Below are 25,430 nucleotides of genomic sequence, written 5' to 3'. Positions count from 1 at the left end.
ACAAATCACAAGGACCTTTCCTCCTGTTATTTGCCCTGGCCTTCACTTGTACACTCACTAGCATTAACGCTATAACTCACACTTCACCCTATAATATTTTCCCATCCACATAGCTGCCAACAGACCCAACTTTTTCAGGAACAGTCCTGCTTTTTTCTTGTCCCATCAAATTTAGCTAAACTAGGTATGCTAGTGCACATAGGTATAGCTGGGTAGGGTAGCACTACAACATTAAATAAATATAATAAAGTAAAAAAAATTAATATAACTAACATAAAATTCAATAAACCCATTAAAATTAAATTATTTAGACATAATACATCTTTAACCAAAACAGTGCACTGCTAATAATCTTAAAAATAACCGTACATTAACCCTAAGCTATTTTTTAGTTCTTGTCCAACATTTTTCCATTCGCATACCTGCCAACACACCCAACATTTTTGTGGACAGTCCTGCTTTTTTCCAGTCCTGTCCAGTAAAAGTTGGGTTGTTGCAAAGTATGCCATTATAAATAGGTAGCAAATGTTAGGCATGTATTACAAGTGGTCCAAGATCAATTTAAAATGATCCCTATTCTTTTATGAAACATCTATGGATGTGTGACTGTGTATGATAAAAAGGAGGCCAAGTTCCTTGGAGCATTTGTCTCTAGGTCATTTTGTGTACAGTACACCTCTGTACGTGTGTGCAACTCTATTGGTCGTTTCGGCAGGGGGCTCGCCTGCAATCAACGAATGAGGTGCATTCTGCAGTTCTGCAATTCATTTGTTGATGCCAGACCAGCCCCCTTCCGGCAACCAATAGAGTCGCACACACGTACCTTCACGGCGCGAACGCATCTGCTGCTGCTGCTGCTGCTGCTCCGATGTGTTCTTAACCCCGTATTAACCCCTGCTACGCAGCCGGGAGAAAACGAAGATGAAACGAGCACGAAGAATGGCCACAAATATTCGCACGAAAAGAAGACAGGAACGGGCGAATATTCGCGGAATACGAAGTTTTTTTTTCTCCGAAGACGAGTACGAAGACGAACACGAAGAGCCCCCTGGTTCCCAAGTCTAATTAAAATAGTGGAGATATAATGGGGAAGCATGGCTGGGGGTCCATGCATCTCATAGGGCTTTTTAGATTGTTGAACATGCTTTCCTATTCCCATTAGGTGGGGGAAGAATTATTATATAACTTTTACAGGAGACACATGGGAAGGCCATGTGCCATTTTTTTTGCAAATATGTATAGTCTACCATCACTAGCAGATATCTTAAAAATTTTATAAAACAAAACATGTAAGCATTCTTTGTTCTTAACTAATAATTCACTGTAATTGGAATGCAAGTAGCACTAGTTTTGTTAATTTGTCAGCTGGAATGTCTCTTATGGTAAACTAGAACCCATTCATGTTATTGGCATCCCAAGTAGCCTTCACCTTTTTATAAATTGCAAGGTGCAAAGTTTGCCCACAAAGTTGGAAGCTTAGCATTATCCAAAATGTCTTTGTATGCTGAAGAGGAGCTACTAAGCCATTTTGGACAATGCAATGCTTGTGGAAAGCCTTCCCAGATGAGTGGAAACTGTTATAGCTGCAAAGGGGGACCAACTACATATTAATGTCTCTGTATTTATAGTCTATATAGTGTATATTGTACCTTAACTTGATATAAATCAGTAACCAGTAAATAAGCTTTAGTTTAGTACTTTGATTCAGTACTTTGATTGACAGACTATGATTCAGGAAAGGGTTAGCTTTACACATTGTATATTCAATTGGGCAGTAGTGCAGTGGGTGCGAGTTACATGATCCGCAGTAGCATTATGGCAGGGGTGCAGTAGCTTGCACAAAGAGTGTGAGCTGCAGTGAAGACAGTACTCCACAAGAGGTAAGGGGAGGGAGAATAGGGTGGCAGAGCTTTGCAAGCTGCAGTAATAATGGGAGAGAGAGGGTGGGTATTTGTGTTTGTGTGTATGTATTTTTGTGTAAGCGTATGTGTTAGAGTAGGTGTGTGTATGTGTAAGTGGATGGTGCGTTACTGTAATGTACCATGTGTGTGTGAGTGTATGGTCTTATTGTGAGTGTGTGTTATTGCATGACTATAGAGTCTGAGTGTGTTACTCTATGGTATTAGTATGGCTGTGTGTGTTAACATATTGTGTTAGAGTGTGTATATTACTGCATGGTGGTAGCATGAGTGTGTGTTAGAATTAGGTGTTAGCTTGTGTGTGAGTGGTAGTTAGTGCATGAGTGTATGTCAATGTATGGTACTAGAGAAAGGAGAGATACAGTCTATGGATATGTAAGTGTATGGTGTTGGAGTGTGCATAAGCATTTGGGACCTCTGAGGTTAATTAAGCTTTTGTTTCGCTTACCAGGAACACCATAACCCTGTAAGTTTTCCAATTTAAGATACATATTTATTTTTGTGTTCATACAATATCTTTGAGTGGGGAGTTTGGATCCTAGAAGTTGAGATTTACAATGTATGCTGTTGAATAAAATGATTGATGAAATTTCATTAGTGGTTACTATAATAGCAGACCACAAAGAAGTATCATAACACAAAAGAAACATACAATGATTACATTTTTAAAGTACAAGTTCATAGTTACACTTTGACTTCATTACAATTTACATGAAATGTTAAAACTAAAATCACTCCATGCATAAATGTAGTTTTTTTAAATCTGTTTTATTGTACATATTTTAGTCTATATTTGATATTCTCTTCTATATCACTATTGTAATCTATAACAATACTCTTGTTGATAAAGAAATGGAATTATTTTAAATGCAAATTTCCTATTGGATAATATCCTTGTTATAAATAAATAAAATCAATCCTTTATTGTGTTTATTCAGCCAGTAACCGAGAACATTTGTAATATTACTAGTTTTGTAGATTCTATAAAGTTAAAATAGTTAAAGCCCCAGGGCCAGATGGTATACATCACGGGGTACTTAAGGAACTTAGATAAGAAATAGTAAGACCACTGCTTTTGATTTCTCAAGGAGTCTGTATTGTCTGGTATGGTGCCAGAAGACAAGTCATAAAACAGACGTGGTACTGATATTCCAAAAGGGATTAAACGCTCAGCTAGGTAACTATAGATCTGAGAGCCTGACATCAGTGGTGGGGAAATCATTTGAAAGCTTGAGAAAGGAATACATTTTGTCCAATAATATCATTAGTAAGAGTCAACATGGTTTCATGAAGTAATTTCATTGGATTCTATGAAGAAGTAAACAAGGTTGTCATAAAAGGTTCCTGTACAAACAAAAAGAGATGGGGTTAGGTGAGTTTTTTTGCACCTGGGTTGAAAACTGGCTTAAAGGTAGAGCTCAGGGACAATTATCCAGTTGGATAAAGGGGTAAGTGGGGTTCTGCATGGCTCTGTCCAATGTCTATTAGTATATTAAATATATTACTTATTGTGTTTATTAATGATCTTGCAGTGGGTGTCGAAAGCCATGTATCAGTGTTTGCAAAGAAGACAAAATTATGTAATGAAATCAAGACTGAACTAGACATTAGTTCACTGCAAAGAAATTTGGTCAAATTGGAGCACTGGTTGGCCAAGTCACAGATGAGATTTAATGTTGACAATTGCAAAGTTACGCATTTTGGGAAAATAATCAAACGTTTAAATTATATCTTAAAAGGGGTTGTGTATATATAAACTTAGCAACAGTGCTCAATATCAGGCAGCTGCTGCAGGGACCAGAAAAATATTGGTATGTATAAAAAGAGGAAAATATAATTTTGCCTCTGTATAAGTCCATGCTAAGACCCTACATTGAATATGCAGTGCAAGTTTGTGTGCCTATTCTTGAAAAGGACATTCTGGGCTATAATATTAATAGGAGCAATGGAACACCTTTAGTTATGAAGAAAGGCTACAGAATTTGAAAAAAGGCATCTTAGAGGGGTTATGATAGCATTATACAAATATATATGGAGACAATTCATTAATAGGGCTTAACAAGATGTCATCCATTCAGACTTGAAGAAATCAATTTTCATCTTAAGCAGCAAAAAAGATTGTTTACATTAAGAACAATAAAGATATGGGATTCATTACCCAAATACGTAGTGGTATCAAGTTCAATAGATGCCTTTAAATATGGCTTAGAAGACTTTTTTGCAAAGAAGAATATGATTAGTTACAAGGACAGGATTAGTGATTGATTATTAGCTTATTGATCTAGTAATAAATCCATTTTGGGGTGCAATTAGAAATTGCTTTAGCTTTTTTTAACTTCTGGATCAACAGCAAGGTTGGACTTGATGGACTTGTGTTGTTTTAAACCTAAATGACTATGTTACCATGCTTTTTGTTAAGTATATACCTTTAGTGCTTACAGTTTCTTCTAAAGTGTATGTGTAATTTCAAGTTCCCCCAAAGATTGGGAAAAAATAGATACCCTGCCAGTCAAACATACAAAAATATTTTCAGTATTGAACAGGAGGCTAAAGTAAAAGTAGAATATTATAGAAACTGTATGTTCGTTTATTCAAGTCTGAAGAGCCTTGTGAAATCCTACTTTATAATATAATAAAGGGTCATTCTAGCAAAATTATGAAAAGTATAAAACTAATGTCTGCTGTATTTTTAGTAAACACATACTTTTACAATCTCCCTTATTGCAAGCAGTGTTGTCTCTGCATGTGGCAGGGGCAGCATTTATTAAAGTACAAATTGGGTGGGAAGTGGACTAAACAGTTGGCCAATAACTACCCAGCAAGTTATCCGAAATGGTTGTCTTTCTTAACTGAAAATATACCTGTTTTAATAGCACGTGTTTAAATGTTTCCTTCTCAGGTAAATTTTGGATTCCAAGATTTATTTTTACGCTTCTTGTGTCACTTCTGTTTGTAACGAAACATAAGCCATCTGCCGGTCTGATATTCAGGGACCTGGAATGCATTTTGAAGTAATTGCTTGGAAACTCTTGTGGCCCTGAACAGTGCTTTGTAGAATAAACATTGTTCAGAAATAAATAAAATGGAAAAATAGGACTTCGATGTAATACCAACGATTAAGATACTAATACAAAATATTGCTTGCAAAAATATAAACATAAAGAAAATCACTACATTTGAAGATAAACATGAAGAAAATCACTTCATTTGGTGCTATATAAATGAATGTAATGTGTTACAAATGTTTGCATTCACATTGCAGACATGATAGCAGAATTATCTCTCCATTATTTGCTTCATACAATATTACAATTGAATTACAAAAGTTACAATTTGATAATAATTTGAACTCCAAGCTCTGGTAATAGGAATTACCCTACTCTCCTACAGGTTGCTCAGGTGAATCTATTTTGCTGCTGCTTTTTAAACAGATTATATATCAAGATGGATTTTGAAACACACATTGTACCCTATTTTTAGGGTATGATGTCCATTAAAGTTAAGAAGAACACTTGACAGCTGTTGTGTGCGATCATCTATTCCATTACCCTCTGTTAAGGCAGCCAGCTCATTGTAATGAGTTAAAGGTTTAGGGAATATAACTGGCAAGAAAAATAGGTTATTTATAATAACAGTGTTGCATTAGAGGGTTAGATGAGATCAATTGCAAAAAAGTCACTTGATTGTTTTGATGAGTTAATTTATTAAACATGCACAGCTACAGAACAGGTTATTGTTAAGTTTATTAAAATTATCGTAAAGCTAAAAATGTCTATCAATAATCTAACAGCATTCTTTTTGTTTTCATTGTTTCTGTTAGCACCAGGGAAACATTATTTTAGGTGATTGGTACTACACAGGAAATATCCTTTGTACTGCTGGGCTTTTTTCATGTTGCCCAATTCTGTCTTTTTATCATCATTTCCCTGAAACTTTTTTGTCCAGCATAGTTTAGATTGTTCCAGTTGGCCCAGTATGTCAGAAGGGGATTATTAAGAGCCAAGAAAACCTCCTCTCCTCCATAACTGGTTGGGGGGTCCTACTTGGCTCGTGCATTAACTACAGCTCACCCTTCTCTTACCATGTTACCATTTTAGTCCTCTGAACATCGTCAGACCCTTCCCTCATGTAATTTTCCATAAATGTGTAATGTGTGCATTTGAATGCGGACTATCCTCCAGATACTATATTTCCCCCACTGGTGAGCTGAACTTTTAGTTCAGGTTTGCCATATTTACAAAAATATTTTCATGTTGTTACATTCATCTTCAATTTTACTGGAAGAATCTGTATATAGAAGGCTACTGGCTGTAAAAAACAACTTCTGAAATTGTGGTTTTTTTGTGTCATTTACTGAGTGGTGGCCTAGACTACCTTATAAACGTCAAACACAGGAAAAAGACACGATTAAATGTAACAGCTTGGCAAAATCCCTTTGTCAGCAAAGATAAATATATTATAGCCACAACATCCCAATTCCCTGAATCATTGTGACTTTTTTTTACATTGTACATATCTATATATTTTTTTTCTTTGATTTTCTGTTTTCTAAAACTTTAATTTCTGGATTTGTCGGATTTCTGTTTCTGATTTTGCCTCCTTTTTATGTAGTATCTAAGAACTGTTATCATGTACCTTAATGCTAAATATTTCCCTTTAATCCTTTTTTAATACATTTTGTAGGTATATATAAATATATATTTGACATTAAATGTAGCCATTAATTTCTGTGAGTAACTGGAAAATTGAATACATCTGGTTTCCTATACCCTATAAATTATCTAATTGTATGTTCATTTTTGTATGTTCATTTTAAAAGATGATTATAGATGTATTGCATAATTATGCTATGTGAGTTCTACATTCAAGTATTCATGATTGCCTAGTTTTCTTCTCTCATGCAGAGATTCTTACAAGTAGCAGGAATTATATGCTCTACAGTACTGCTGATTGGTACAATTATTGTAGAACCAAATCACAGGGAAATAACGTTGGTGATTTTCTTTCAGTAACACACAATTTGTTTCTTTAACGCCATTCAGACTGTTTGAAAAAACAACAAAGTTGCGCTGGAAATTAATAAGCCTTACCGCCTATTCAACCTAGAAATATTGAATTTGATGGTAGATATGAACCATTTAGTCTCCTTAACATGGCATACAACTAAGAATAAATTACTCTGTGCCAGGTGATGCTTCTTAACATGGAAAAGTGCATGTGATTCAAAATTTATATGAAAAAGGTAACTTTTTTACTTACCCGGAATTAGGACTTGTCTACTAAGATCAAAGGCAACCACTGTGGGTTCAATTATGCATTAGAAAGCCATAAATGTGCAAAGCTCATTGTAGAGTTAGTCTTGATATAACTATAGCGTGTTGAGATTGTCATAGGGTTAGAGCCTTGTTATAACTATAATTTGTAGAGATCATTGTAACGTTAACTTTAGTACTCTATATTCTTGTATTTGTGGAGATTATTGTAAAATTATGTACTATTTATATAGAGTTATTTTTATACAGTAACTATTTAAGATTGTGAAATTATTATGATTGGGGATGTGTATGTAGTACTGATTCCAGTGTCGTGCCAATGTTATTGAAAAACAAATTACACAAAGCAGAAAATGCTACAAAATACTACTACACTTATGACATTTTTTGTTCCTTTGTTACTTTTTATAAATTGTGGACATTGTGTTATAATGCAAATGAATACAGAAAATAACAGTCAATACATTTTCCATTTAGAAACCTGAGTATTTTTTATAATCTTCAAATTATATGATTTATTATTTTGTAGGTATTAAGTTAAGCATTGCTAATCATTCTTCATAAGAAAAATTAATAAGTATGGAGTACTCAGCAGGAACAGCTCACTATTCATTTCTAGCTTCTGGCTTTACATATTTATATAATATTTCATGTGAAGGTTCATAAAAAGAAATATGTGGAAAGAGAACATATAACGCTACAGGAAAATAACTTAATTTTACTTATGTGTGGAGGAAAAAGGTTATAATAAATTTAGAGGGTATTTAGAGGAAACCTAGAGGGCAAAAAACTCCACACAAGTGAAGAAGTTGGTTAGGGTACTCATAGACCACTAGCCATTTACATTGTGGTTCTAATGGCTGGTTTATACTGCAAAAGTGTAAGTCTATCCCTCAGCATTGTGTACATACAAATTAAAAATAATGTTTCTAAACCAGTACAAAGTAGACAGGTACAAACGGGGCAAAAACGATTCGGATTAATTATTTGGTTCATCTTTGGGCCATTCGTTTTCGGCAACATTGCCTGGTGCCCATATTCACTCTTAACACACTCAATCTCTTATTTTCGTTTACTCTCCCTTTTTCTCTAAATGTTTCCCTTCCTTCTCGGCTTCTTCTTCATGTTTTATCTTCTCTTCTATCTTCAATCCGCTATCTTATGTCTTCGTCTGTTTCTCCGTGGACATAACCTGGCGGTATCTTCGGCCAAAACAGCAGTGCTTGCGGTGAAGTCCTCTCCCTGATCCTCCAATGAGGGGGGCATCACTGAACTGCCCTTACTTGAAGTAGGGGCTATAAGGCTGCTCCCTTTTTATATGTGTACCCATGAATGCAGCCTCCAATGCATCTGCAGGGATGAAATATATTTTGCTCCTGCAGCTTCATTGGCGGCTGCGGCCACAAGCACATGTTTATTTAGATGGGCAGCCTCAAGACCGGCCCCATATGAGGCCTGCATATGAGTAGATAGATAGATAGACAGGTATTCCATAAAGTATTGAAATTAGCATACGAATAATATTTTTATACAATTTAAATTCCATTAAAACAGTTTATTGCCTGCTTTATCCTATAAACAATTTGATTATTTTTGTATCTGTTTGTAAAGAGATGTTTTTTCTTTCGCAGGAACCAGTATATTTACAGTGTATGAAGCTGCTTCACAAGAGGGATGGGTTTTCCTCATGTACAGAGCCATTGACAGCTTCCCTAGATGGCGCTCATACTTCTATTTCATCACTTTAATCTTCTTCCTGGCCTGGCTTGTTAAGGTAATGCTAAGTAAAGTTAGTCCAAACTATTTTGGAGCCCCCCTTCATCCATCCTAATTGTTAATTCATGTTTTTTGCAGAATGTCTTCATTGCTGTGATAATTGAAACTTTTGCTGAAATTAGAGTTCAGTTTCAACAGATGTGGGGCTCCCGAAGCAGCACAACTTCAACAGCAACTACACAGGTAAGCCATTCTGTGTCACAAATGTTATTTAATGACCTTAATGTCTTTAAGGAGATGTTGTTTATATATCAGGGATCCACAGTTGTTCAATTTACACTTTCCATAATTTTTTGACTTAGTGTATATATTTTTACCTAATGAAGTGTTTGCTAATTGTTAATATGCTTACTAACTTTTCTGTGCATCTTCAACATTTTACTAATAACATTACCAAAGTCTGGGGACATTTTTGTATGCAGTTATATAGGTAATGTTAAGACACAATGTGAATATGTGGATGTGTCATCCTTTGCCCCCCTGCTTACTTAGTGATATATTACTAGCATATTATTTTTAGGGAGATATTCAATACAATATTGTGTGATTTTTTTTATGACCATTATCGTTATATTTTATGATAGTTAACTATTCAATTACTTTTCAGAGTCAGGGGATTTCACCTGAAATTGGGGACATTTGGTTACCTTATGTTAGCGGTATTATATATACCAGTTTAGACAATAGCAGTGGTTAGCCCCCCAGTTGAAATCTGGATACGCCCGGAAGAATCAGGTGGGTCCTGGGTTTCAGACATTTTTAAATCCACTTCGCTGGGCCAGTCTCAACATTAGTCTGCATTCCACAGTTGGAGAATTAAGGGCAGTCTTAACAGGGACCTGGAACACACACGGAACACATGCGGAGGGAGTGATGACATGTAGCATGGATGCGGGAGTGAACTTGCATGCCTGCACCTGTGTGTCTCAGGAAGGTTAAGCTACAGTATTACCGTCTGCATGGGCTGGGGGATCCAAATGTAATCACTCTCAAGCAGTGAAAAGGATAGGTTTTCCATTATCTCTAATATCCTTTTGCTCATCTTTCCTCTAATTTTTGCTCTTATCGCATCTCTTTATTGCTATTCTCTTCCCTCCTTTATCTCCTTTCTGTCTTTTTTCTCCCGTCTCCTTTCTATCTCCCTGCTGTTTCTCTTAAAGTAAAATAAAAGTAACAAAACGTAAAACAAACAAACAAAAATAATCCCCAAAGGGATATCTATAAAAATTGCCCTGGAAACAAACAAACAAAAAGATAATAAATTATATTTTTTAAAAGGGCCACACGATTCCTTAGCCCTACCACTACAAGTAAAAAGTGAGATATATTTATATTTTTTTTTTACTAACCTTAAACCCCTTAAGCCAGTAGTATTAAAAAAAACCACGATATATATAAATATAATATGTACACGAATGTATGTGGAGGATTACTGTAATTAGAGAATGTGGGGTCATTGTTCAGCTGTATATTTTTATTCGGTATATGTTTTTTACACATTAGTATGATTACTGAACAAAATGATGTATAATTTGTGCGGATACATCAAATATGAAAAAAGGGAATCATGGTTTAATAATCATATAGTAAAAGTGACAAATAACAAACTGTCATTGGAATATGAAAACCCCCGGGCCTGACAGGGTCAGCCTAAAGGAAAATAGAATTGTAGATTGTTTGTACTGTGGATTTAAATGTATTTGGACGGTAATATTTTTACCAAATAGCTTGTAGGTACCTGGACAAGATATTGCTTTATTCTGTGGAGTAAAATGCATCTCCCTTCCTAATTTTTTTCCTAAAATTTTAATAACCTAATTTGGCAGAAAACCCCTACTTTTTAAAACACAATATTTGCTTACGGTCATATAATCTGGATCAGTGTCCCTTGGGGGTATGTATGGCTGTTTAGTTGTGAAATTTCAAGGCATGTCAATGTAGAGGAAAAATATCTTCAATAAAGAAATTTGTGAATAAATATATAACATGTAGAATATTGTTTGATGCATATAAATGAGCTCACACAGTAAATGAGTTAATGTGAAATCTACTGTAGCTGCAAAATGTGGGAAATACCCCTTGCCACACACAAAAATATACAAATAGAGAAGAGCAATGAAAGGCCAGCAACATGGCATTACCAAAATGTAGGATTGAAAATACATAATCATTTGTATACATTTTTTTTAAAGATGTTTCATGAGGATTCAGCTGGAGGATGGCAACTAGTCGCTGTAGATGTCAACAAGCCCCAGGGTAGAGCTCCAGCATGCCTACAGGTACTGTATTTTCCAAATGCATTTATTACATTGTATGTTTTTAGTAAAGAAAAACGAACAAAATGTAATTTTGGTAGTAACAGAAATACCAGGCATCTGTACTACCTTAGAAATAACACTTACCCACTTGTTACCTTGGCAACTTGATACTGGACAAGTCTTTTCCACTAAACTGGAAGAGGAAACTGGGTGGCAAGGATAAAATTTTATTTAATATCTGTGTATTTTGTATAGCTGTTATCAACTTTCAACAGTGAGAAATCTTCAAAGAGTAGAGTTATCAGAAAACCTTTAACAATACATTATGGTGCCAGTAATATTTCTGTGGATTTAATATTGAAGTGGGTATTGTTAACCATTAAATTTGCAAACTTAAAAGTGATAATAAAATGGCACCTACGATGTTTGCCACACTTTCCCTCTCAAAAACACTGGAAATACTCAAGGACTCAGGCCCCACTTTGCTTTCTGCACAGCGGGATCTACCCAAAATTAAGAGATTGCATTGCTATAAAAAGATACCCAAAAGACTGAACTACTAGCTGTACCTTAATGTAAACCATCACTACTGCTAAAAAGACATATGCACTGAACGCCACTAAACAAGGTATTGTAAAAACTTGAAACTTACTGTGTGTTAGCCTCAGTTTCCTCAATCTTTCCAGCTTTCTGTCTCTTTTTGTTTCTCCAGCTTTTTATGACTTTTACTTGAGAAATCTTTTACTCGTTTATAAAAGCTAATGAGTAAAAAAACTGCTAAATAGATTCTACTATTTGTCCTGAGTTCAGAAATACCCAATGCTTTTATTTTTTTAGATTTTTTTCTGCAAGTTATAGGGCAATAAATACAAGTAACATAGTAACATAGTTCATAAGGTTGAAAAAAGACCAAAGTCCATCAAGTTCAACCTATATACCTATTGTGTGCCTACTGTGTTGATCCAGAGGAAGGCAAAAAACCCTTATGAAGCAGATGCCAATTGCCCCATACCAGGGGGAAAATTCCTTCCCGATATAGTGATAGGAGTTAATGTATACAACAATTAATGACTGGCTCAGTATATAGTGATGGGAGTTATCTTGTACCACCATCAATTCCTGACTCGGTATATAGTAAACATGAAAATAGCTTTGATGAAGTAATTTATCAATTCGCAGAAATGGAGGCTCCAAGGCAGAGGATGTAGAACTCTAGGACTCTGCCCCTGATCCTTAGTGTCTTTGATTCTGAAGAGAAATTTCTTGTAGGCGTATACCAGTCTCATGGGGATGCTGGTGTAGAGGTTAGTAGTTACCAAATGTCTGATAGACATATTGGGGCATCTTCAATTGTCTGTGCACACTGAAATGATGAGAGGTAACTCCACTGCTGTGTACAGGAGAGAGTCTTATGAATCAAGTAGGAGTCTTGTTGTCCTTCTTTCCAGTGTAAGTTTGAATGGGAGGAATAATTAACCAAATATGGTATTCAAAATTCATCTTCCCACCAAATGTGAATCTAATTTGGATCTGGAGGAATAATAAATCAGCACGTGGCATGCCCACCTAAAGGGTGTAACCTGTAAAAAAAAATCATGCATCAGCAAAAAACAAGTATATCACGTCTGGGCCATGGTGGCATCGGATTGGAAAATAATATCCATCACCAAAACATAATGTATGTATGCTTCTTGAATATCTTGGAATTTCAGCAAATTGGGAAGCGAGTAGACTGGGGGAAGATGATTTACTGACATATATAATTACCTATGTGTAACTATGTATTATTTTTTTAGTATGGTGTTTTCTTAGCCAAAAGTGATTTTTGTGAATCTGATGTTCCTGCGGAACGTTATGGCTTTATGAGTCTAATTCACTTGACTTATGCAATGCATAGTTGCTCTATTTTGTGGTTTGTAAGTGTTCTAGCAATCATAGAAGGTAAGAGTTGTGTCAATGAACTGGTATATTTATTATGGTAATGTATTGTAAGCGCTCAAGTGCCTCTTCTGCTTCTGTACCAGTATATCCTACCATATGTTAATGTTATTGGTAATTATGTATTCTCCCCTGTTGGTGCTCTTTAATTAAATACAATGTAAAATGGGGAGGTGTCATTAAATCTGTCCCCTATTGTCACTTTTGTAAACTTTAAATGCAGCAGTGTTCCATCTGTTAGCCTGTAAAACTTGATCAGTTAAGAGCCATTATCCAGTCAGGCAGCCAGGGTAGAGTACAGGCTTTAATTGGACAACATATTTAGCCATCCAGCCACTGAGACATACCAAAAATACCTATGAAGTGCCATGGCTAGCTTTAGCAAGGCCGTTCAAGGGGCAAGAAAGGCAGATGCTGCGGGCAGCTCAAAGGGAGGCATGGGCTTTAGCAGTCTCGAGGCTTGGCCCCTGTGCTTCCATGTGCTTCCCTCCAGTTCCAGAAACAAATGCATCCAAGATTAAAGATGGTCAGTAAGTTCATGTCTTAAAGTGTTTCCAACAACAACACAGATGACTTAAAGTGAAAATTATTTTTACATTATGTAACTGTTTTTACTCACTCCCCTGATGAGAAAACATTAAATAGCTAAATTCATATCAATGTAATAATTATCTCAATGTGAGTTCTCACAAAAAAGTTTTAAATGGTTTCCTGTGTTGTTCAGTTCTCCATGTGTGCCTGTGCACCAGTTAATAAAATGAAAGAAAGCATTAAAGAACACACAGTTGTTTATAAGTATTAGGTCAATTGCCAGGAAACTTGTAAATGTTGAATAAAATTATATGTAGTAGAAAAAGTTCTTTTTGCCAATAACAGTGCCACCTGCAGTATTAAATATCTACTCTGAATGACCACATGTAGAACTAGTAGTCAAACAGATTGCAAGATAGATTTCTACAGGAGAAAACAGCCACCCCTATAAATGCACATGAGAACAAGATCATTTTTACAAATGGATGTAAATGAACTTAATAATCAATGCTTGCTTGCTCTCTCTCTGATATTGAACATCATATGTAAAAGAACATACCAGGGGTTTAGTAATATTTGCAATAGTTTTTCTTCTTATATGTTGCTGTATAGTTACTTTATATTTCCATCTGATAATGTATGGGGTTATGCTTCCTCCTGATGTTTGCTGTGTTTTTGTTAATAGACTAATGTTGCTACACATTCTATTCTATTTTTATTGCAAAGTATTAAAATAATTAATTCATACTAGTTAACCTAGAACTAGGAAATAACTACATGTATAATGATTATTAATTATAAGATCCAAAATATAATCATTAATATTAATTAAAATAACACTTGATAACATACCATGTTGGATTGTTATCAAACACAAGTAGCATTCAAGCTATTAACCAAGGATATATGCTTGTGTACAGGGACAAGTGTAGTTTTAACTTCCATCTTCAAAGATATTCACAATAATGCATATGATAGCTGTGTACCCCCTTTTTGTGTCCTTACGAATGCATTGAGATTAAGAGACGCGTTTGCATTCTTTCCCTATCCCAAGCTCCTTTGCTTGACGGAAATGCATAGATCAAAACACATCTCCTGCTTGCCACTGCACATACTTTATACTCACTGCAGGCCAGCTTGAATATTGTAGAAAAAAATGTCATCAAATGCCACTGTCCAAAATTCCCTGTCTAATAACTATTAAAATTAAACCATTCACACTATCCCACAGCAAAATTAGAATGCACACTAGAAATATGTTGCGGCTTTAAATGTCAACTCAGCCTTGTGGGGAATTCCACAAGTACAAAATAGTTATGCTCACAATGAACACATGAAACAGATTAGAAACAATATATTTTTTTTGTCACATAGCAAAAAACATCTCAGCTGAAATTATTTATCTGTAAAATAATCTTGTTTATCTTGTTGTGTTTTGCCCTCTGGTTTTCTAACATACCCATTTTCTAATATTTTTAGTACTTTTTGGCATTGTTTTTTTTATTTATTTTCAAGGGTGCCTGAACATGTGCAACTGAGCTTACTTGTGAATCTAAATACCGATTGACATTTTGCTTAACTAAAAAACATCCAACTAATGTGGGGAAATTAAAAAAAAAGATTTCGCTCTAGTTGGCCAAACACAATTTATCTTACAAAGCTCCAGATAGCTACCATGGCTATGCAGAACATTTGCATAGATAAAATCACTGATGCAGTTTGAGGGGAAACTGCTATTCAAGCAGTATACGCCCTCCTAGTGAGCCAGGTATCAGGTTAAGTTTTATAAGCTCTGCAAATGTGACACAGGTTCTATGTATACATGGAAACTACCTAGGGTGGGCTGATCCTCTTGTGCTCCATGAAGGAAGCATGGTGGTGGTGTAGTCATGACAAGGGGAAGAGTCACCTGTACAAAATGCAGGATATAGTCCCAGTTAGTCTTTGACATGGTGGGAAGTAGGGAAAACCTGAGACGTTTTTGTGATTATTTATGTTCAATTATTTTACTTGCACATATACTTTGCAAGAAATCCATCACAAAGAACCAAGGTGTGTGTGAAAAAAACTTTGGAAGAGAAGATGGTGACATCGCTGCATGAAAAGTGACAGTTGACTCCTAACATAAACATATATCATAATGGGACTTAATTTGAATTGGATGGCTGCTAAACTGCCCCAAATAAAAAACACATGTTAGGTTTTGAAGTGTGCATATTCCCTTTTGGCCCTTTATCTTCCTCAAATTGGCATGTTTTTCACCAATTGCAGATTTCTTGCCACAAACTTTCCTAGAGATTTATGACACAATTACCCTAGTACAGGGTCCCACATTGCCTGGGATAATCCCTAAACTGTTCTGTAACCATGTCAGCATACCACCCAACATTTCACGTGTCCAAATCTGGGTACCTTTATTTGAGGACGCATGGTAAGATGCAGGCAGGCTGTGATTAGAGACCAAAGCTTCAATGTGCAGTGAGGAGGCCAGATGGAAACTGTGATTGAGGTCCATTCTTCAAAATCAATCGATTTTATAGCTTGGTGGGCTGATCAAGGATGATCTTCTGAACTCCCTAACCATTTCTGACAGCAGGACAGTGCTCAAAAATAGGAGCTGTCCCACTTAAACTAGGGAAGTTAGGAGGTATGTGTCGTGTCCCAGAATGAAATAATGTAGTGATGACATTTACACTTATTTTCTGAGTTTGCTGCCTCTTTAGATTTCATATCTCTCAAAATGCATATAGCTCCCATAATAAGTGACATCTCCCTCTAGGCTTTCAATTTAAAGAACCCCATTTTTTCTGAGGCTATAAGTCCCCTGTATAACACTCTCATGTGGCAGCTTGCTCAGCAGTTACAGTGTTAAGCAGTGAGCTTGAAACCTTTGATGTCATTAGTAGTGACACAGTTTATTCTTTTTTTCATGATCCTGGTAATATCACTTCAGCTCTTGACCTCATGTAATTTCTTATATGCTACCACTAAATTTGCATATCCATATATATTTATGTCAATATTCAATATGCATGTGTGTGTATGTAAACAATTTGACAGGGATTGACTAACATTTACCAACTAAAGCCACATCAATTGATGCCACACCCCTGCCCCTGTTATAAAATGTGGTCATCGTACCCTAGTTAAATACCCTGGGTTGTCTGCTTTCATGAAACAATCTTTTGTAGGTTACTTGTTTCCAAAATAGAAAAAAAAACCTATGCATTTAATATGGCAAAAAAATGGCCTGCTGCTGTTATGTACACATTATTATAAGCTGTGAAAATTTGGTTATTTTTCAAATATATTTTATGTGTATTCAGAGACCATATGGGTTATATATAAAAATATAAATATTGCATCAGGAAGTCCCTAAATGCCCTAAACAAAACACTGCATAATATCTGTAGGTATAGCAAACACACAGCAAAAGCATGGGAAAAGCTCAGGAGTTTGGGTTGCAAAATAGCCCTGGTCATAAAGTCATTTTTGGCGGGAGACAGGTTCTGATGGGGTTTTGAATATATTTGCCTTATCGGTATTTAAATATGCATTCAAAGAAGCAGTCATTGCATAAATAATCTTCCTCTAAAGTATCAGAGTGTATCCTACTAGTTGTGTTGATTTCCTGAATCTTGGCCTTGCCTGTCTTACTGTTCATGAGCCTTGCTGTCAGCTCAGATTTTTGGATTGTCCTTCAGTACCACTTACTTGGCCTCCTCGCATTTTGCCCCCCCCCGATAACCCTTTATAAATGTATGCATTTAGGTTTTTGCTATAATATAATTTAGACAGGTAATTGAACCAAGTCCTATATACTTAATCCATTAAAACTGCCAGATTTCTTAGTCATATATTACTTCATCATTGATAAATTTAATATTTTGTTCATTAATGTTTTTTTTCCAGGGTCAATCTCAGTCACAAATGTAAGAAAATGTAAAAACTAGGAACATATATTCCAGATGTTTGGAAAGTATGAAATTGCTTTGCAGGTCTATGTACATTTTTGTAGGAGTTGGTTGAATAACAAATGTGTCACACTTTGTGATGGTAGCTTTTAAAGCAAAATCTATTCCCTCAAAAATTATGCAATACCTTATTAACTTTGAATGTCAATTCCATTATGGTCATTATTCCATTATCAAATCTTTCTGCCCCTCTTTTCTAGGAGCTCAGGATATTGGGTAGGTATCAGTGTATTTTAGCCATAAAATTCATAAAACTGGCAATATAAACAGAAGAAAATGATTTTTTTTACATTATGCGATTAATATGTATTATTCTTCTAAATACCCAACTTAATCACATCAATTGCAATAGTTGGTCATTAAGTCACAAAAAGTCTTGATGAAGTTCTACCCCATAGACATGTGTTTCACCATACCCTCTAAAATAAAATTGTCCCTTTTTGGTTCTTTGAAATATTGGAAGGTATGCTAAAAGCAGATTACTGCAGATTACTTTATTTGATAAATTTCTAGTATTTCTTAAAAATGTTAAGGTTTTACAAAAAAAATATCCCAAACAAATTATCGCATAATATCACCGATGAAGCTGTGTTTCTATATCAATTCTAAAAACAGAAATCTTTTTGGAGGAATATTTTTTTGTGTCAATGAATTTTCACCTTTCACCACAGAGCTCACATTTGCCAAGATGAAATAAGATAGCAACATAATCTACTGTTGGCAGCTTTGGTGTCACATGGTGTCTTATTTTATTTCAAGTATCGCCAAACCAATAACACAGATTGGAAAATAAAAAGCAAACTATAAGTAGTTTAAATATATTGACTTGATTGCTAAAAGCTGCGTAGGTGATCTATCATGTTTCTGGTTCAATGCAATAAAAAAATAATTTTCTAATTATTGCTAATTATTTTGTATTATTTACATTACCAGCATTTGCTTTGATTTTTCCCTCTTTTTGTTCATGTTTTTTTAATGCTGGGATTAATTTGTGAAAGAGAAGATTTATTTTAATTCCATTTTCCATTAAACCTGTCTTTCCTGCTTATAAAAAGCAATCTATTTAATAAGCAACACTGATTGCAATTTGCATGAATATCACTTCACACTGATAACATTATTGCTGAATGTCAAACCTTTTAATACAAGCACTACAGGGTTTTATCCACAGCAGATCCAAAACTAGCAAAAATATATGTTTTTGATTATTGAACTGTCAGGTGGACAAGTATATGATTCCCAGATTATTTTATTTCATGGTACCAGTGGTTATTATGTGTAGAATGCTTAGCTACCTATGGCTGTTATATGAAGCATTATACAGTTGTCATATTTTTGTTTTTATCCAGAAAATGATGCGATCCTCGATTTTCCACATGTTTATCCTGAGTATGGTCGCTGTAGATGTTATTGTAGCTGCCAGCAACTACTACAAAGGGGAGAACTTCAGGAGACAATATGATGAGTTCTACCTGGCCGAGGTCAGTATACAAATTGCAGTTTCAAGCTGATGTTTAGATACCATTGTATGCTGTATAAATGATTCCCTGAAGATCCCAAAGAACACATTCCCTACTTGTTCATATTCTTTTGTCTGGCAGTGAATAAAGGCTGTCAGCCAATAATCCGGAAGCTAGTTTTCTGAAAGAAAATGTCACTGGTAATGAGCTGATGCTTCAGTGGAACCTCTGTAGGCAATCCATGATGGTTGCTAAGCTGCTTATTATCATCAAGAGTGCAACCGACAGGAACACTTATATAACATTTCTCAAACCTTAAATGGCACATCTTGTATGAACATGGTTATATTAAACATAATTAGCCGAGAACCATTGTGTTTCTTGATTTCCCTCAAAGGTTTTTCATGCCTTAAGTACTTTATACATTAAAGTTATATTAATCTTTACATTTTCAATGCAAGTGTTTTTTAGAGTTACTTAAAGAACCAATTGACTGCAGTGGTCTATACAGATACAGTATGCATTTGTTTCCCATTCAGACGTGCATTGCTTCAGTGTGATTGGTGGTGACACAACCAAGATCGATGACGTTTTTGGTTTTTTTAATTATGAAGAAAGTTGTGGGATTATATATTCAGTATGAAAAGGCACAAAAGGACACACACTCTCTCACACACTTGTGAGATTATATATAAATTATGTATAAAGCTAGTCATATCACTGTTGCAGCAAATCATGCTGATTTTGCAAGCTTTACATCAGAAACACTTTTCATGCATAACCCGCTTTGTATCTATATATTGAATTAGAAACTGTTCTCAAATTGTTCTGATTAAATAATAAGGAGGGGGGCAAACAGCACTGTGGCATAGGAACAGTTATTCGCCTTCATCTTCTAGCAGACCTTTATGACTTTTTTTTTTAACCACAAAGTCTGGTCCGCCCAATTTCCAGCAGTTTTAGGCAGATAGAATAACATAGGTTGTGCATTAAGTGCATATGTACCATACAGTGTTATATGAACCAAGAGGCTGCTGTTATTTTATACATTGTGTATGTTAAATTACATTGACCAAAAGAAAACACTCTAGTGTAGTAGATGTGAAGTGAACATTCAAGGACAGGGAGTTGGGGGCTTGTTTCCAGTAAGGCCTCTTACTTTTCATTTGAGTGGACTGGTTGACCACCAATGTTGCAAAAGTACGCAAACTCTATTCTATCAGTGCTCACTGTCCAGGGACCATGCATTATTTCAGTCTACTTTAGTATTAGAAATGTGGAGCTCATTACTTCAGTGAGATTCAACAGACAGTCCAAGCTGGTTTAATATCAGTTTTACCATTTCATTGCCCTACGATAAAATAAACACACGGCATTAATATATTTAGAGATATTTTAATCTTTTTCTAATATGGGTAAAGGCATCATTCTGTCAGAATTCAGATTCAGTTACCTGAATGTTTTGCCTGCATTAAACGTCAGTGAGCTCATGTAACATTGGGTATGTTTCCTCTCAGGTGGCTTTTACGGTACTGTTTGACCTGGAGGCTCTGTTAAAGATATGGTGTTTGGGTTTCACTGGCTACATTAGTTCATCTCTTCACAAATTCGAACTGCTACTAGTTGTGGGCACTACTCTGCACATTTATCCAGATCTATACCATTCTCAATTTACCTACTTCCAGGTAAGAAACGTTACTCTTCTTTTTAAAACTAGCATGCATCTTAAAACCATGTTTAAGTAGTTAAAATGTTTTATAACTTTACAGATGACTTTGTAATTTGTGTAGCTTAATCACTGAATAGCATGTTGAAGATGTTCCGCAATTAAAACCAAAGCCAGGTTAAATATGTCTCACCCAGTCTGGTCATGCCCAATTCAGCCCTTTGCCTTTCTTACAAAGCAGGTTTATTTTTTTTATAAATCAAAAGTATGACAATGGTATTTATACCTATGAATGCTTGTGATACAGATACAGCTTTGATTAACACTCATACTCTAGTGTAGGACACAGATAACCCTAGTACTAGCCCTGGCTTTCCCTTTCAGAGAACCATTCTCTTCCTGTACTTACATAGAATATAGATAGATGCTTCAGATGCAGTTAGAAATATAACATAATTTAACACACTGGGATTAGAGTAAGTACATCATTGTATGCATTATTTGTGGTCAAGTGGAATATCAACTTCCAATGCATATGGCTGATTAAATATAAAATCTGCATCCAATATCGCCATGCTTGGTTCTACAGCTGTGTTTGGGTTACAGCAGAGGAAAAGTTACCCATTATTTAGAGGGTAGTTTTGCTTTAGATATTGTAAATCTGAAGTTCAATAAATGAGAAGCAATTTCATGAACGCACATTTTGGAGCACTTTTCAGAACAAAAAGACCTAATACAGCAGATTGACAGAAATGAGAGCAGTCAAACACTTTTCAACTTTCTGGCTCCTGAAAAAGACTTCACATATTCAGTACCCTAAGGTTGGGAAAAAAAACACTCAGGGTGTCCTTGTATATATTTTAGCACCTCCTAAGTAGCTTTAGGGTCTCACAAGTATGCTTAAGATGTGCTACTTTTAAGGCTGTGTAGCAGCTTTTTATTTATTGAAGGTCATTGAACAAAAAATCACAGTTTGGGGAATATCTTTGTGACAGTGGAATTTAACCCCAGATTTGCATGATCTGTAGTATAATTTATCTGTTTATAGTTTTATTAAAGCTTTGCCGGTCATTCACCTAAATCATCAAAAACAAAAACAAACACCATGCCTGGTATATATTTTTGTTATTTAGTATCAAGTAGATTTTGTGTCAGTGTTTCCTGAAACACTAGCCCTATCAATGCAGATGTCTCTTTATTATTTCATCAATAACATTTTTACAACTATTAATACAGCTTATTTTTTTTCTTCTTTTGTTTTAATGTAAGTACAAAAATGTATGTTATTAATGTATACATTAAATGTTTGTTAAATTCTACCCATTCTCCAAGGACTTTGTACTTTCTATTATACAACAGAACCCAAGCATCCATAGCCAGCTCTACTCTGTTGGCAGCAATGTTCTTCTGTTAGAATACTTGTTGAACCTAGCTGCTAGGGGGGATTCACTGGCAAATTCTCACCACAAGCAGCGTTTCTCACCAATCAAAAAAGTACAATGGAAGTGAAGCAAATACAGTTTGCTTCACTGATTCCCCTCTATTTTTGAACCTTTCATATAGGTAGACAACAAAGACCAAAAACAAAACACATGGAATTTCATGTGAACATTCCTAATAGAATAAAATGACTCCCTACATGTTACCTATATTTTACATAGCATTACAAATAGACAGTAATATTGTGCTATACAGTATTTTTGATCATATATAGTTGCAAAATGTGTCAGATGATTTATTTTATTTTTACTGACTATGAATTGCCTGCAGATCTTGTCAATATCCATTAATGGCTTTTTAAACACATAGTCAGGTCAAGCCTTATGTCAGCATATCTGCAAAATGAATGTATTTTTCTTTTCTGCAGGTTCTGAGAGTAGTGCGACTAATCAAGATATCACCTGCCTTAGAAGACTTTGTATATAAAATATTTGGACCCGGTAAAAAGTTAGGAAGCCTGGTGGTATTCACTGCTAGCCTTTTGATTGTCATGTCCGCAATCAGTCTCCAGATGTTCTGCTTTGTGGAAGAACTTGACCGATTCACAACATTCCCCAGGGTATGTATTAAACAAACAGTGCAGTTGGTAATATACATATAGCATATATACATGTATAGGTTAAAAGATAATAGAATGCTTTATCATAACCCAATTGTTACTTTCTAGTGGTACATAACTTGTTCACTTAAATCGGTTTTGTAGTAGATCTTTAATATTACATTCTTTATATAATGGATGAACAACCGGTAGCTCCCTAGGAGCTGTAAAGCTACAACTCCCATGATGCCCAGCAAGCATTCTAAGAGAAAAAAATAGCTGCGTACCTGCTGGTTTAGCATTATAGGATGTATAATTCCATAACATCTTATTACCCTACTCTACATTTTCAGTTAGATGAAAACATTAGAGGCCACACTTGTGAATTCTGAAATCTTAATTGATTGATTAATAAGGGTGATTGGGTACTGAATGAGGCTTCTTCTTGGGGCTAAGCTATTGCTGTTCAACATGATTGTACGTGCCTGGGTGCGTTGTGTATGGTAGTGGTACACAAGCTGTCATTCATCAACTCAAGCTTCATGTAGAATGAAAAAACTTGCTGTAAACCAAATATCATCAGGGAAGAATCACCTTTGATCTCTGCGTGGCTTCATACGCTGTTTTGTTGAAGAAAAAGACAGCTTTTTTTTTTTCTAAAGGGCATTACTGTTATATAATCAAAATAAGGTGTCACCCGCTAGCAAACTGCACATTTGTGCAAAGCAAACTGATGTTATGATTTGTGAAAGACCAGGTTTACAGGAACATTGTCAGCTCTGATCAAACTGTTAGTAAACAGTTTAGAATAAATGTAGACATCTTTAGCCTGGATCTGTCAGGAATAGATTTTTCCTCAGTGTATTACAGAAAATATATTTAACTTTGTTTGGCTTTTAGTAAAATTCAGGCTGGAGAGTATTAAAAGTTACACAATAGTTGTATAATGATGCACTTTTTATCACATTATTTATTATTATTATTAAGATTGGTTTGATGCAGCTGATGTTAAAAATAAAAAACTGATAAACTTTTAACAGTTTTTAGTCTGCCACAATAATCCCTAGATTGAAAAATAGTTAAATTAAACATCCACCCATGAATCTTTTTTGCCGTAAATGAGTACAATGTGTTCCTTAAACTATACACAGTAACTATGTGCACATCCTCCAGTTTTACTGCCCTCCCCATAAAGAATACACTTCCCTATTTAATCTGGTACTACAATTCCCCTAATTGAGTAGATTCTTGTTTATCTACTATGTTCTCTTTAAGGCATATGTTCATTTTCGATAACAATATAGGTTGGTTTAACAAACCCGAGGGAAGTAGCCAACTAAACATTGCCTCTTGAACTTACATTCTTGAACAATTGTTGCAACAACACCATATATATATATATTGCCATTTAAGAACAGTGTTCAAGCAAGAACATATTTCCCAATGTATGTAATCACAAAAATGGAATTGTTAAATCCTTAAGTGTTTGAATATTTGTTTACTGTCAGCCCGTCACTTATCAGTGTTCTGCTAGCCAAACTTGTACAAGCAGAAAATTCACATTTACTGTTGAACAGTTCTCCCGAGAGAGATAAGAAGATAAGCACCACATATTTGTTTGCAATAGACGAAGAAAAAAGATTCACGGAGGCATTATTTTATTTTAGATAGTTTCACTTGAAATTTGCAATGATTTGACTTTAACGCTTGAGTTCCTGAGTGAGGACCAATGTGTTGAGCTCTATGCTTTATGAGCACTGATAGGGTTAAAAAAGATGTCAACATCTGCTCATCCCTGTAAAACAGTAGAGTAACTTCAAACTGCTTAGCCATTTCAGAGCATAGGTCCATAGGCAAAATCAGGCCTCCTACTCGCACTAATGCTCTTAAATTGTATGTTTTCTCCTGGTTATTCTTTTACTTGACACTAGTGAATAGGCAGCAGTTCAGTGTTGTCATGGTTACAAATTATAGTTATCTTTTTTCTATTTCTGTATCTCTGATAACTTGATTTTATCTTGAAGGTACCAGCAAACACATGCATGCTTTATATTGTTTCCAAAGATTTAATGCTTGGTGCTCTTAACTTAACTCTTGCTTCGATGCATATTAAAATAGCATATTTAAAAAAACAAAACATATTTTATGTGTATAAACATAGTCTAGCCCATCCCACTCAAATGCCCTTCTCTCCAACCCCTTCACATACACTATATGACCTAAAGGACACCTTCCTAATTATTAAGGTTAGGTGTTTCAGGCATACATATTGCTAACAGGTGTATAAAATCAAGCACACAGGCAGTCATCTCAATAGACAAACATTGGCAGTAGAATGGGTTGTACTGAAGACTTTAAAGGAGGCTGACTTGAATGGTGGCCACAAGTCAGTTTGTGAAATTTCTACCCTGCCAGGTCTGTAAGTGCTATTATAGTGATGTGGAGGCATCTAGGAGTAATGACAGGTTAGCCATGAAGAGGTAGACCAAGCACACTTACAAACCAGAGCCGCTGAGTGCGGAAGAGGATTAAAATCGCCTGTCCTCTGTAGCATCGCTCACTACAGAGACCAAACTCTGGAACCTACATCCATGGAC

General features: G+C 35.3%; 1 protein-coding gene across 3 annotated transcripts in view; it reads left to right on the top strand.

The window, feature by feature from the left end:
• Positions 1 to 25,430, top strand: part of LOC149299922 (sodium leak channel NALCN-like) — a 150,614-nt gene that overhangs the window by 55,408 nt on the left and 69,776 nt on the right. For 2 of the 3 annotated variants that reach the window (XM_089485814.1, XM_089485813.1), the window contains 6 exons: positions 8,824 to 8,966; positions 9,047 to 9,151; positions 11,161 to 11,247; positions 19,019 to 19,150; positions 20,647 to 20,814; positions 22,663 to 22,854. In XM_089485814.1, coding sequence (XP_089341940.1) covers positions 8,824 to 8,966; positions 9,047 to 9,151; positions 11,161 to 11,247; positions 19,019 to 19,150; positions 20,647 to 20,814; positions 22,663 to 22,854 — 827 coding nt within the window. The remainder of the gene's footprint in view (positions 1 to 8,823; positions 8,967 to 9,046; positions 9,152 to 11,160; positions 11,248 to 19,018; positions 19,151 to 20,646; positions 20,815 to 22,662; positions 22,855 to 25,430) is intronic. The other variant, XM_089485815.1, reaches the window with a different exon arrangement.

The sequence above is a fragment of the Sceloporus occidentalis genome, unplaced genomic scaffold (assembly GCF_023333645.1).
Source record: "Sceloporus occidentalis isolate IW3139 unplaced genomic scaffold, rSceOcc1.0.p SCAF_27, whole genome shotgun sequence".
In the NCBI taxonomy this organism is placed as follows: Eukaryota; Metazoa; Chordata; class Lepidosauria; order Squamata; family Phrynosomatidae; genus Sceloporus; species Sceloporus occidentalis.
Note: the sequence above shows the minus strand (reverse complement) of the source record. Positions and strands in the feature narration are given on the sequence as shown.